The sequence below is a fragment of the Sorex fumeus genome, unplaced genomic scaffold (genome assembly GCF_029834395.1).
Source record: "Sorex fumeus unplaced genomic scaffold, SorFum_2.1 ptg000006l, whole genome shotgun sequence".
Taxonomy (NCBI): Eukaryota; Metazoa; Chordata; class Mammalia; order Eulipotyphla; family Soricidae; genus Sorex; species Sorex fumeus.
The window spans coordinates 1,423,293-1,435,656 of record NW_026606063.1 but is presented as its reverse complement, the minus strand read 5'-3'; the positions used below and the strand labels follow the sequence as shown (position 1 = coordinate 1,435,656).

Sequence of the window (12,364 nt, the reverse complement as noted above, 5' to 3'; positions counted from 1 at the left end):
TGGGGTGACGGGGATGGCCACCTGCCTGGGAACCTCCAAAACTTTCATGGGATGGCAGCCTTCCACGGAGCACACGCGTGTTCGACTGCACGTGTGTTGGGCTGTGTGTTTGTAGGACCACACGCATGTTGGAGCGCGTGTATGTTGGACCCCATGTGTGGGCTTGGGCCGTGCATGTGTTGGGCCACGCAAGTGTTGGGCCGCACGCCTGTTGGCCCACACATGCGTGCTCTTCCAGGCAGGAAACGCCTTGTTCTTCCATCTGATGAGCAAGCCCTCGCCGGGGTGGGCGTCTCACGGACGGGTCAGGCTTGGGGAGCATCTGCAGCGGGCCTGGCTGGGGGCTCCACCTGCCCTGTGGGAGGGTCCCGGGCTGGAGGCCGCCCCCGATGGAGACGTGAGCCAGGTGGGAGCTTGTGTACTCAGGCCCGCAGAGCCAGCGTGGGGGACCCCCGTGGGAGAAGGAGACCTCGGCCCTTGTGCCTTAGAGGTGGCTGAGATGGGAAAGGGGCCAGGAGACCAGCAGGCCCGGCGGGCACAGGGGTTGGATCTGACCACTCTTGGTCCCGCCTACCATGTTCTGTGGCCACAGAACACTTGTCTGTCCCGGGGCTGTCGGCCCAGAGGGCCTGTTGGATGGGATTCCGTGGGGCAGTGCTCGCCAGGGAGCTCGTCGGCTAGGACACGTCTGGTGCTTGGCTTGGGCAGTGAGGGCCATGGCCTTTGCCTGAGTCGGGTGGGCCTGGCGGTGCTCGGAGGACCGCATGGGTGCTGGGACTCAAACCCAGCTCTGCCTCATGCAGGGCAAACGCCCTCCCCGCTGTGCTGCCGCTCCCCTGCCTGGAGAGAGGCCTTGAGCGTGGCTGTGGCTGGGTTCTGGAGATTTTCGGCTGCCGGGGCTCTGCTTGGGGCAGGGAGGGAAACTCAACCCGCTCCCCTCCGAGGGTGCCCGGTGAAGACAGCCTGACGCGGGGTCGGGAGATTCTTTGTCGCTCTCTTCCGGGAGCTTTATTTTGTAGTCTCTGGATCTTGGCCGTTGATGGGGTTACATGGCGCCGACCGAGGTGAGGGACAGTGTGTGCGTGACTGCCTGGCTACCGGAAGATGGGGAACCTGGGTGGAGGAGGCCCAGTCCCGATCCGAGCAGGCTTGGAGATCTCAGCCCCGGGTCCCGCATGCCTGGGTTCCTCTGCCGGTTCCCTCATGTGTGAGGCTTGTCCATGCGTGTGGAGAGTGGCCTTGAGCACAGCTGTGGGTTTCGGAGGTTTTCAGCTGCCGGGATTCTGCTCGGGGTGAGGAGGGAAACTCAGCCCACCCCCCCAACCCCCCCGGGGTGCCCCAGTGAAGACAGCCTGGCGCGGGGTCGGGAGATTCTCCCAGTCAGGCTTCTGGACGCAGGGGCGCTGTCTGGCAGGCAGGGCGGCGGGCACGGGGATGGGACCGGAGACCCCAGCATTGTGGCCAGGAGCGTGGGGACACTCGGCAAGCCTGGCGGGGATCCGGGGGCGCGAGCGAGGCCTGTGCAGGGCTGAGGTGTGGAGCGGTGGCTGCATGGCCCGGGAAGCCCCGTGGGAGTCACCGTGAAATGTAGCGGGCGTCTCCAGGGGCCGAGGAGAGCACGGAGCCCGTCTGTACGCCGAGCGAGAAACAGGCGTTGGGCTGCAGGGTACACGGCCAGGAGAGAAGAGAGCCGGAGAGTTGGGGAGAGCCCCGGCTGCGGGGAAGCGTGTTACGTGCAGTCTGGTGGGGCTTGGATATGACTCGGCCAGAGCACACGCCTTGCACACGCAGGCCCTGAGTTGGACGCCTCATTCCGTGTCAGCCCCCACCTGCTCACGGCCCTGCCCCCACCACTGGAGCTGCCCTCGTCCTTAGCAGAAGCCCTGGGTGGGTGAGCCCACGCTCCCCCCGGCTGTGAGGACGGCCCCTGTGGCGTCTTCCCGCCGGGAACCGTCTCCTCGGAGCTTCAGACGTTATCAGGGTTTCTTACGACTTGCTCAGCAGCTGGGGCTGGACCAAGTGACAGAGTGAATGCCCGGTGACACAGGCTCCTTCACGGGCTGTTGCGCTGAGCTGGCCTCGGCTGGAGGTCGAAGAACCTGCAACAATTAAAGAGCGATAAGAAATCTCCAGATGCTGCCACGCCGTCTGCTCAGGTGGTTCAGCCGCCCCTTCTGTGTTGGCTGCTTTCAATAGTTTCGCTTTTCGGTTTCTTTTCAGAGTCACTTAGAGACTTCACAGTTGCCGTCAGGAGGGGAATATGCCTCTGTGTGTGTGTGTGTGTGTGTGTGTGTGTGTGTGTGTGTGTGTGTGTCAGTTACACACCATGTGTTACTTCTCAGGACAGAGGGGCCGTCTGCGGAACAAGATTATTAAGGCAGATAAATGTTGGCTTTGTTCCCCCTTCTGAGGCGGGTCAGCCCTTCAGACATGCAGTAGCTCAGGCGGGGTGCTGACGTGGGGGGGTCTCCCCTTTCAAGTGTCTCCCCTCAGCCCTCATGTTGCCGACACCATCTTCTAAAGCGTCCTCACTGCGACGGGGGCTGGTCTGGGACCCAGAGCCTTCTCCCTGTCTCACAGCACATCAGCACGTGTGTGTGTCTGTCTGTATCCGTGTGTCTGTGTGCGTACGTATGTGTGTCTGTGTGCGTACGTATGTGTGTCTGTGTGTATATATGTGTGTCTGTGTATGTGTCTATATGTGTGTCTGTGTCTATGTATGTGCATGTGTATGTCTTGTGTCTGTGCATATGTCTGTGTGGGTGTGTGTCTGTGTGTGCCTGTGTGTGTGTCTGTGTCTGTGTGTGTCTGTGCATATGTCTCTGTGTGTGTCCGGGTGTGTGTCTGTGCGTGTGCCTGCGTGTGTGTGTGGGTGTCTCTGTGTGTGTCTGTTCGTCTGTGCGTGTGCCTGTGTGTGTGTCTGTGTGTCTTTGCGTGTGCCTGTGTGTGTGTGTCTGTGTGTGTGCCTTTGTGTGTGTCTGTGTGTGCCTGTGTGTGTCTGTGCGTATGTCTGTGTGTGTTTGGGTATGTGTCTGTGTCTGTGTGTGTCTGTGTCTGTGTGCATGTGCGCATGTGGCGCCCACGCTGTAACGCCATGGTGTCACTCCCGCCTCAGAGCACAGGGTGGGATGAGGTTTAGGGCGAGGGGCGCCTTGAGGTGGAGCCGTCACCGGGTCCCTGGGCCTCAGGGGCAGTGCAGCCGTGAGGGGGCCCGTTGCCCTTCTCAGCACTGCCCTGCTCCTGCGCCCTGCACGTCTCCGGGGCCTGACGTGGGATCCCACAGCCTACCGCCCCCACACACACCGCAGCTCTGGGGGTGAGCCGGGAGGGCCAGACATACGCTGCCTGTGCCTGCCTGCCTGCGTGTGAGGTCACCAGTGCCTGGCCACGGCCCTCCGTGCTCCTCCGCTCACGCGACATTTGCAGGGCCGTGTCCAGCAGGAGCTGCGTGTGGGCATCTGTTTCGCTAATTAAGACGGGGACCACCCAGGTGCTGCTGGGAGGGGGTGTAGCACAGGGACCCCGCCCCCGTTCTCTGCTGGACCCCGTGGTCTGATGCAGCTTTCGGGGCCACGTGGGCGGGGTTCCAGCTGGCGACCCCTCATGTGCAGGACAAGAGCTGCCGTGAGCCTGGACCCTCCGGCCTGCGCTGCGTGGACGGGAATTGGGGCGTTATGATGTTGGCTTCCGCCGTGGCAGCAGGCACCTCACCGTGCGGGTGTCTCTGCCCAGGGGCAAGGATGCACAGGGGTCGCAGCTGGTGCGACCTGGCTACCCCGGTGGGCCTGGCGTTGGCCGCCCTGTTCGTCAGGACCCCAGGCCACACCTGTGTGTCCCCACCAGTGCCCGGCTCCCCTGAGCAGCCACGTCAGACGGAGGCGTCCCCGCGGGCGGCCCTGCCTGTGGCTCCCAGATGGGCCTGGGCGTGTGTCTGTCGCGGGCCTCACGTGGCTGTCACGGGCCTCACGTGGCTGTCGCTTGCCTTTCAGACGAGAACTGGGACGAGGACCAGCTGCTGAACTTCGAGCCCTGCAACGAGAACCTGGTCTCGGGCTGCAACATCATCAACGGGCGGTGCGAGTGCGACGCCGTGCGGACCTGCAGCAACCCCTTCGAGTTCCCCGGGGAGGACGCCTGCCTCGCCGCGCTCAGGAGGATCGAAGGCAAGTGGCCGGCCGGCGAGGGGCCCAGGGTGGCCAGCTCCCCCAGTCGCGCTGCCACGTGGGCGGCTCCACGAGTGTGGCCTGATGCCAGCAGCCGTCCTCAGCAGGCCCCTTCCTTCCGCTTGGGTCACCTCGGGGTGCGGCTGCACGGAGAAGAGAATCCGCTAATTAGAGCCTTGTGCGTGTGACAGCTGTGTGTGTGCACACGTGTGTGTGTGTGTGTGTGTGCGTGTGTGTGTGTCCATGTGCGTGTGAAGTGTGTGTGCGTGTGTGTGTCCGTGCATGCACGTCGTACCCTGAAGGTGGGAGGGGAGGGCCCAGGCCGTGGGGTCGCAGCCAGCTCTGCCGTGCAGCCTGGTCACGTTGGGGGGCCATCAGCCACTGGAACCCGCGGTTATCTGGCTCTTAGCCTTTGCGCACTCAGCCCGAAACCCTCAGGAGAGCCAGAGGACCCGTGATGCAGTGCTCCTGTCCATCACGGGTCTCACGTGGCCAGTGCGGGCCTGCATTCCCAAGCAGCACCCTGAAAATGTGGTGTCCTCTGGGCGAGCCTGGGGAAGGTGCCCCGGGCAGCCCGTCTGCCCTCTGAGCACCAGCCCCTGGGAAAGGAGAGCGGGCAGCGGCTGGACCATCCCAGGACGCGTAAGGGCGGGCGGCCTGGCTGAGCAGGGTTGGATTTGGGCTCACGGGCTCACGGGGCTGTGTCGGCCGTGACGTCTGAGCATGGCGTGGCGGGGGAGGTGTGAGTAGGTACCAGCAGCCTTCGAGTCTGCAGCTACCCCAGTGCCCACCAGGCCGCCGTCCTGGAAGGTGCTGGCGTTGGGACTCTGTGGTGTTTAGCCTCTTGGCCGACGCTGGTTGGGCATTGCAGCCGGACCCCAGCTCCCCGGCCCCCAAACAGTAATAACGATTTTAGAGACGCTCCCTCAAGCCTCATCCCTGCAGAGCCGCCCGCAGCCCTTATCGGTCCTTGAGTCGGGCCGTCGGGGAAGCGGAGCTTTTGCCCAGTGTGGGGCAGCCGGGCTGGGTGGCTCAGTGATGGACGCTGCCCTGGGAACTGCACGCTCACCCACCCCACCCCCGCGGCCGTGTCACCCTGGTGCGTGAGCACCGCGGGGGTCCACGGCTCTGCTGTGTGACGCTGCCCCCGGCCCCCAGCACAGCCGACCCGCAGTCTCCACCCGCCCGTGCCCTGGGCTCGGCCAGCAGGACACCACTGGTGTGGCCACCTGCGTCCCCTGCGGGCCCTGCCTGGCCCCCCAAGTCATCAGTCGGCTCCTCCAGCCCCTCTTGGCCTCCTTGTTTTCCCCAAATCGTTGCCACCCAGGTGGGACATCGGATGTCAAGTCCTAACAGCCCGGGAAATGCTTGCCCTCCCTTGCCTGTTTGGGGAGATGGAGGGATGCCCGCTGGCCGGGCCTTAGTGCGCTCCTGACTCGGTGCTCAGGAGACCGGGTGTGGCTGCGTTGGGGCTGGGCGCACGTGTCAGGCCCCTCCCTGGCCCTCTTGCGCGTTCAGAGTCAGCGCGTGTGGCAAGACAGCACTTGGGACTGTGGCTTTGTGCCTCTCTCACGTTTCCCACGCCCACGTGGTCCCGGCGGTCTGGGACACACTCGGGCGGCGCCCGCCCACACCCTGTGTCCTTCTCCACCGGAGCCGGACAGCAGCAGGGGCGGCTGAAGTGTGTCCCCCACAGCCCGTCGGCCATGACGTCCGTGCACGTGTTGGACAAGCGCGTGTTGGGTCGGGGGGGGGGGGGGGTGCAGGGGGCTCCTGTGTGGACACCTGGAGTGAGGGGCAGCGGCTGGTCCTGCTAGACCCGGCTCTTGGGGTCCTGACTGCGCCCCTGAGGAGTGAGTGGCCACGGGCTAGGCCTCCTGGCCCCAAAGGGGACTGTCTGAGATTCCCGGCATGGTCCCAAGGCGGGGTCGGCGGAGGTCACTCTGGGCTCGCGGGTCGCCTGCAATGTTTTGTTTGTCTGAATCAAGCCGCCTGCAGTTGGCCGGGTCCTGTGAGAAGCCGGGGTCTGGGGGTTTTCCTTGCCGGAGACAAACGTGACGGCGCGGCCCTGTTCACTGCAGGTGTGGCTACAGCTCGGCCCCCCCAGAGCGGCCGGACGTGCAGGCCCTGCACTCAGCAGAGGTGCGGCCCAGGGGGGCTCTGTGTCACGTGCAGCCGGCCTCAGTGGGGACCCGGACTCCCCCATGTGGTCCCCTGAGCCTTGCCAGGAGAGGCGCCACCCAGCCTGAGTGAGGACAAGCTGGTGCCCAGGAGCAGCTGGGGGATAGGCCCCCGGCCAAGCTGTTCTGGAACCTGGCAGGGACTGGGGGTGGACGCCCCTGCCCTGGAGGCTGCTGTGCTGCTTTCGGGCTTCTGGGGTTGGGCTGGGCTGGAGCCACTGACCAGAAGAGCCTGTGACTCTGCGTCAGGAGCCAGCGAGCCTCCCGGCCCCGGCACGAGGGCGCTGTGGTGTTTGTGCAAGGCCGCGGGCTGCGACCGTTCTGGCGAATGCGGGAGGCTTCTGGGTCTCCCCAAGGCCTGCGCGTCCCCCCCGGTTCCCATGGACTGGGATTTCCAGGGACTCTGCCCTGTGGGATGCAGATGTCCGGCCACGGGATGCATGGGGCCCTGTGGCTGGTGGAGCTTGCGGGGGTCTGAAAGGCCCGGGTTGGGGGTGCGGGGGGTCAGGGTGCCCTGGGGGGGCTGGGAGAGGTGAGGGCGTGGACACGCTTCACCGTCGCCACGGCTCTCGCAGACCCATGGGCCCAGCCGCAGACAGCAGGGCCCCTCAGAGGGACCCACACGGCACACAGCGACGCGGGGACGTGTTGGTCACGGTTTGGCTGCGTGGGGGGCAAGCGCCCTTCCCACTGGACCCGCTCCAGCCTCTGGTGGGTTTCGACTCAACTCTAGAAGGAGACAAAGCCCATGTCCTCTGCGCGGGGACCTGGAAGGTGGGTCTGGTGGCCGAGGGTGGTTCTGTGTGACGTTCCGCTGTAGTGACTGTCCCGCGCGGACTTAACGCCCTCCCCTGACGCCCCCAACATGGCATTTGTCCCAGACCGAGAACTGCAGGTGAGGGACGCTTCCTGGGGAACTGCCTGTGTCTGCCTGTGACCCGACTGGGGGGCACTGGGAGGGGCCCACGAGGGCGTGAACTCCAGGGGGCCTTGTCTTTGGTTTTCTGCATCACACCTGGCGATCTCAGGGGTTCCTCCTGGCTCATGCACTCAGGAGTTACTCCTGGCAGTGCTCGGGGGAGCCTATGGGACTCTGGGAATCGAACCCGGGTCAGCCGTGTGCATTCGGACTTGACAGAATCCCGCTATCACGTGATCCGTCATTGAGAGTTGGGCCTTTGTGCTGGGGCGGGAGTCTGCGTGTCCTGGGCGGGGGCAGGGTGTGGGCCCCCAACTCCTGGTGTCCATTCGTCCGCGTGCCTCACGAAACACCTCATCCTAGACTCATGGTCGGATTTTTTTGAGGCTCGTCACTTCTGAAACCCGTCCTGGGCTCTTTCTCGTGCCTGGCCTTCCTTCCCAGCGACCGGCCGGGCCTTTGAGGGGGGCCTGCTCGCCCTCCCCTTCTGGCCGGCCCCTGGCCAGCTGCCCTTCTCCCCGCCACGCCCGTTCCGTGAAGCCGTGTGACTCTCAGAACCGCCACCCTGCTCTGCTCTCCCTTCTCCGACAGGGTGGCCCGGCCACCCTCTGTGCAGTCCACGTCCTCGTGGCTGACGGTGGCCCCTGACTGGGTGTGCACGGCTGCCCACGGTGTCCTGGGGAGGAGACGGTGACAGGCCAAGTGGTTTCTTCCTGGACGCAGCGACTTGGGCTTCGGCTGCCAGCTGAGCCTGTCTTTCAGAATTCTTATGCCCTGGGTACAAACTGTTGTTCTGATGTCCTGATAACGGGCCGTGGGGGGGTGGGGTGGGGGGCGCTCACAGCTCCCACCAGGAGGAAACCAGCCTGGATTATGTGGGAAATAAAAACAGGAAACCCAGGGAACTTGGCCGGAGACCAGCTGGAGGGGAGCCTCGGCGTGAGTGCTTGCGTGTGTGAGCGACTGGACGCGGCGGCCGCAGGGGGGTGTGGGGGGGGGAGCTTGTGGAGTGTGCAAGGTGTCTGCACACCTGTGAGTGCGTGGCACGTGTGTGCAGGGTGTGCGGTGCTTGGCGTGTGCGCATGGTGTACGCATGCATGATGTGTGCCTATGGGGCGTGTGTACACGCGTGCAGTTGGTGCAGTGTGAACGCGGTGTCGGCAGACGTGTACGTGTGTAGCGTGTGTGTGTGTACAGCATGTGCACCATGCGTGTGCACGTGTTCATCTGTGCACACGTGCATGTGGTGTGTGTGCACCGTGTGTTCGTGCTTGTATGCTGGGTGCGTGTGGTGTCCGCACATACGTGTGTGCGTGGCGCCTATGTGTGCCTGGGGTGTGTTTGTGGTGTTTTCACAGGGTGCAGCACGTAGGCACTGTGTGCCTGCATGTGTGTGTCTGTGCACGTGAGTGTAGCCCATGTGTGCTCTCACACACACATACACACACACTCATGCACACACCGATGGATGAGTTGGGGCAGTTATTCCTGCCACACCAGGGTCTGAGAAATGACGTGTGTGAAAGCCAAGGTTCGTTCTGGCCTTCCTAGAAGAATGTTCCGGGCTGTGGGTGTCGCCAGCAGCGGGGCCTGTTCCTCCTCCCGTCTCTGCTTCACCCCTGACTGTGCCCGCAGGCTTCCTCGACTGCCCCCGGGTGCCCCCTGCCCAGGCTCTTTCTGTCTACTTCCTGTGCCCAGGGGGGTGGGGGGCCTTGGGCAGCTACGGGCTCCTGTCCGGCTGCAGTGCCCGCTGCTTGGCCTGTGTGTGTGTGTCTTGGAAACATGCCTTGCTGAGAGGAGACCCCCCGCCCCACCACCCTCGGCAACTGGAGCTACGGTGCCCAGGATGGTGCTCGAAGCACAGTGCTCCTTCCCACCCTCCCGGGGCCTGCCGGTGTGCACAGGGGTCCCTGCGGCCGTCTGTCATCTCCCCACTGTCCCAGGGGCTGGCAGGTGCCCTGTCCTCCGCTGCTCTGTCCAGTCCAGCCCGGGAAGGATGGGAGCGAGTGGTGCCCACCCCCAAAGCAGCCACCTGCCCTGGGGTGGGGCTCCCCCTGCGGGGTCCTGCCGTCCCCGTCACCTGGCCCTTTCCTTTGTAAGGGAAGGAGGGGAGCGGCAGAAGGTGACAGGAAGGCCTCGGGCCTGGACAGCCTCCCAGGGAGGGGGCCCCTCGTGGGAGTCCCGCGGGGCTGCTGGCTTCAGATCCCGGGGACGGCCCCTGTCTCCCAGCTGGTGGGGGGCGTGGCACCCCGCCGACCGCCCTTCGCTGCCTGGTGGCTATGGGTGGTGGGGCTGGAAGGGGCCGGGAAGGTCCCTCCTGCCACACCTGCTCTCCCGGCCACCACCCCTCGGAGGCCTGCTGGTCACGGGTGGGGGTGCAGGGGCCTTATGTCCTGCCGATACCCCCAGCCCTGGCTGCAGACACGCGGGGCCCGGGTGGTGGGTGCTTCCCGCGGCCACCCTGTCAGAGGTTGCGCGAGGGAGGGGCCAGAGCTCTCCGGAGTGAACACACGCGCGTCCCGGTGGCGGGTGCGTGGGGCCACACACAGGCCCCCCGCCCCAGCCCAGGAAGCAGGGCGCGGGCAGGGCAGGGGTGCGGCCTGCCGCCTGCTCTCCAGGGGGCAGAGCTCGGACTCTGACCCCCGCCTCTCCACATTCCGACCTTCCTTCCCAGGCCGGGGGCGGGGCCCCCATCCTGCACCCGAGCTCTCCGGGAAGGGCTCCTGGGGGCTGTCCACTCTCCTCTCCGGCCCTTTATCGCACGGCCACACCCCGCGGGAGGCTGGGAAGTGCCGTCTCCGGCCGCCGGGCGCCGCCCCCGGGAGCCCGGCCGCCACGGGTCACGATCAGATGGTATGGCCGGGCCGAGCCAGGATGACTCCCGGCAGAATTATGCCAAACATTCCAGCAGAACCTGGAATTCCAGTCCCAGAAGGGGAGCCTGGCCCCGCGCCCGCCCCCGCGGCCCTTTCCTTTATAAGGGAAGGAGGGAAGCAGCAGAAGGTGACAGGAAGGCCTCGGGCCTGGGCGGCCTCCCGGGGAGGGGGTCCCCGGCCCCTCGTGGGAGTTCCACGGGGCCGCTGGCTTCAGATCCCCCCGGGGATGGCCCCTGTCTCCAGGCTGGTGGGGGGCGTAGCACCTCAGATGCGGGGATGGAGTGGCCGGGCCTGGTGGTCTTCTCTCCCCGGGGTGGGGTCCGCCCCGGCCTGGGGGAGCGTCTGGGGCCCACGAGCACCCACGACCACAGCAGCAGCCCGGAGGGGCCGGGAGCCAAGGAGGATGGGCCACGGTGGGGCAGCCGACTCCAGTGCCCTCACAATGGTCCCGGCACAGAGGGTCCGTGAACCCCCCGGTGTCCGTTCCAGGCTCCCCGCAACCCCCCGGCCCGTCGTGTCCTCTGACCTTCAGCGAAAGGCGGCGTCACCCGGCAGAGGAAATGCCTCGAATTCTAGCATCTGGGTTTGTTTCTTTATAGTTTGGGGGCAACGCCTCAACAGTGGGGCTTTTCTTTCCTGGGTTTTTTTTTCTCCCAGTCCGGTCAACACAAGCGGGAAGGGGCCGTCTCCAGGCCAAGAGCAACGCTTGTGCTCCTGCCCCGAGGGCCCGGCTGAATGGCTGCTTGTTCCAGAGCGGCCCGAGAACCCAAAAGCAAACAAACAGAGTCCCACGGAGAGGCAGAGCTGGGAGGGCAGGCCAGCCGCCCCGCCTGGCCCCGGCCCCAGGGGAGACGGCCCGGGGTCTCGGCCCTCTGGTGGGGAACTGGGGGTGCGGGACGGGGGTGGGTCCCGGCTGGAGGCTGAGCCGCGTGGAGCCGCGTCCATGGCGCCAGGCGAGGCCTCGGCCAGGGAGGAGAGGGACTCGTGGGCACGAGGCCTGAGTCCTCGCCAGGGGTGCTCCCCTGGGGAGACGTCACCGAGCGAGAGGCCCCGTGAGGGTCTCCCGAGGCTGCGCGTCTCACCCTCCCTCTACTCAGCCTCTCGCTCCCCTGGTTTCCGGGGTCCTAGTGGGGGTGGGGGCCACAGGCTGGGGACTTTCCTGCAGGTGGCGAAGGCCCTGAGGCCGTGTCTCAAAGTGCTCTCCCAGCATCGCTTCCCGGGGTGGACCAGCCAGTCAGTGCAGAAGGCATCCCGCAGGGCTGGGGGGCGGGGATGGCCACGGGCGTGGACACGGCCCTCTGACCCGGGTCCCGCCCAGACATTAGCTGTCAACGTGGTCCTCCGGAACCCCCCGACCCCAGAGCTGGGGCTCGCTGGGCTCGGAGACGTTTCCTCTGGCCGGCAGCGGGGAAGCCCAGCGCCCTGGGCAAGAAGAGAAGCACTGCCGGCAAGTGCCCAGCGGAGGGCCACGGCCTGCCCGCAGGTGGGAGCTTGGGGCCGTTGCAGGGCAGAGTGTGTGTCCGGGCCGGGGGACAGCAAGAAGCTGGCGGCTCAGACCTGGGCAAGCGGCTCCGGGCATCCCCCCTTCGGACCGCCGGGGGCCAGGAGAGCGTTTGCGCTCCAGGCAGAGCCCGAGGCGGCTTCCGGGAAGACGGAGCCAGCCCTGGACGTGTCTTGCAGGAGGCCGCGGGGGGCAGGAGGGGCCGGGCGCTGACCCGCGTCGCGTCCCCGTGTCCCTGGGAGGGAGTGTCCCGACGTGCCCTCCCAGTGGCAGCCGGCCACCCTGGCCCTGTGCTGACCCCTTCTGGCCGCGATGGGGGGCACTGCCCGGAGGCCGAGTGGACAGACGCGGGAGCAGAGGCTCGCCCAGGGGTGGAGCCCCCCGGCGCCGAGGTCCAGGGGCCGACGCCAGGTGGGCACGCACAGTCGTCTGCGTCCCCCGTCCATCCGTCCGTCCGTCCTTCTGTCCGGCACGCTGGTTCTTGGCTGCTTTTTCCGCCGGCTTCCCCGGCTTACGCTGGCCTCCCCCGAGGGCCGGCTCCGCGGCTCCTCAGTGGTGCCTGTCCCAGCGATGCCCACACAGCCTCACCCCCGCTCGCCCGGCCCGTCGACTCTTCTGTGAGCAGGGACCCACGCCCCAGGGTCAAGCCCCCAGGCAGGGCACCCCCAGGGTGATGGAGACAGTCCTGAGACTGCCCAGGACCCAGCGCCAGAGTGCGTATGTGT

At 66.1% G+C, this 12,364-nt stretch overlaps 1 protein-coding gene across 1 annotated transcript in view; it reads left to right on the top strand.

Annotated features, from left to right (window-relative positions):
• The window catches only part of CRIM1 (cysteine rich transmembrane BMP regulator 1), an 88,044-nt gene that overhangs the window by 25,313 nt on the left and 50,367 nt on the right, over nucleotides 1–12,364 (top strand). Inside the window, exon 2 of the mRNA XM_056127161.1 lies at nucleotides 3,990–4,163. Coding sequence (XP_055983136.1) covers nucleotides 3,990–4,163 — 174 coding nt within the window. The remainder of the gene's footprint in view (nucleotides 1–3,989; nucleotides 4,164–12,364) is intronic.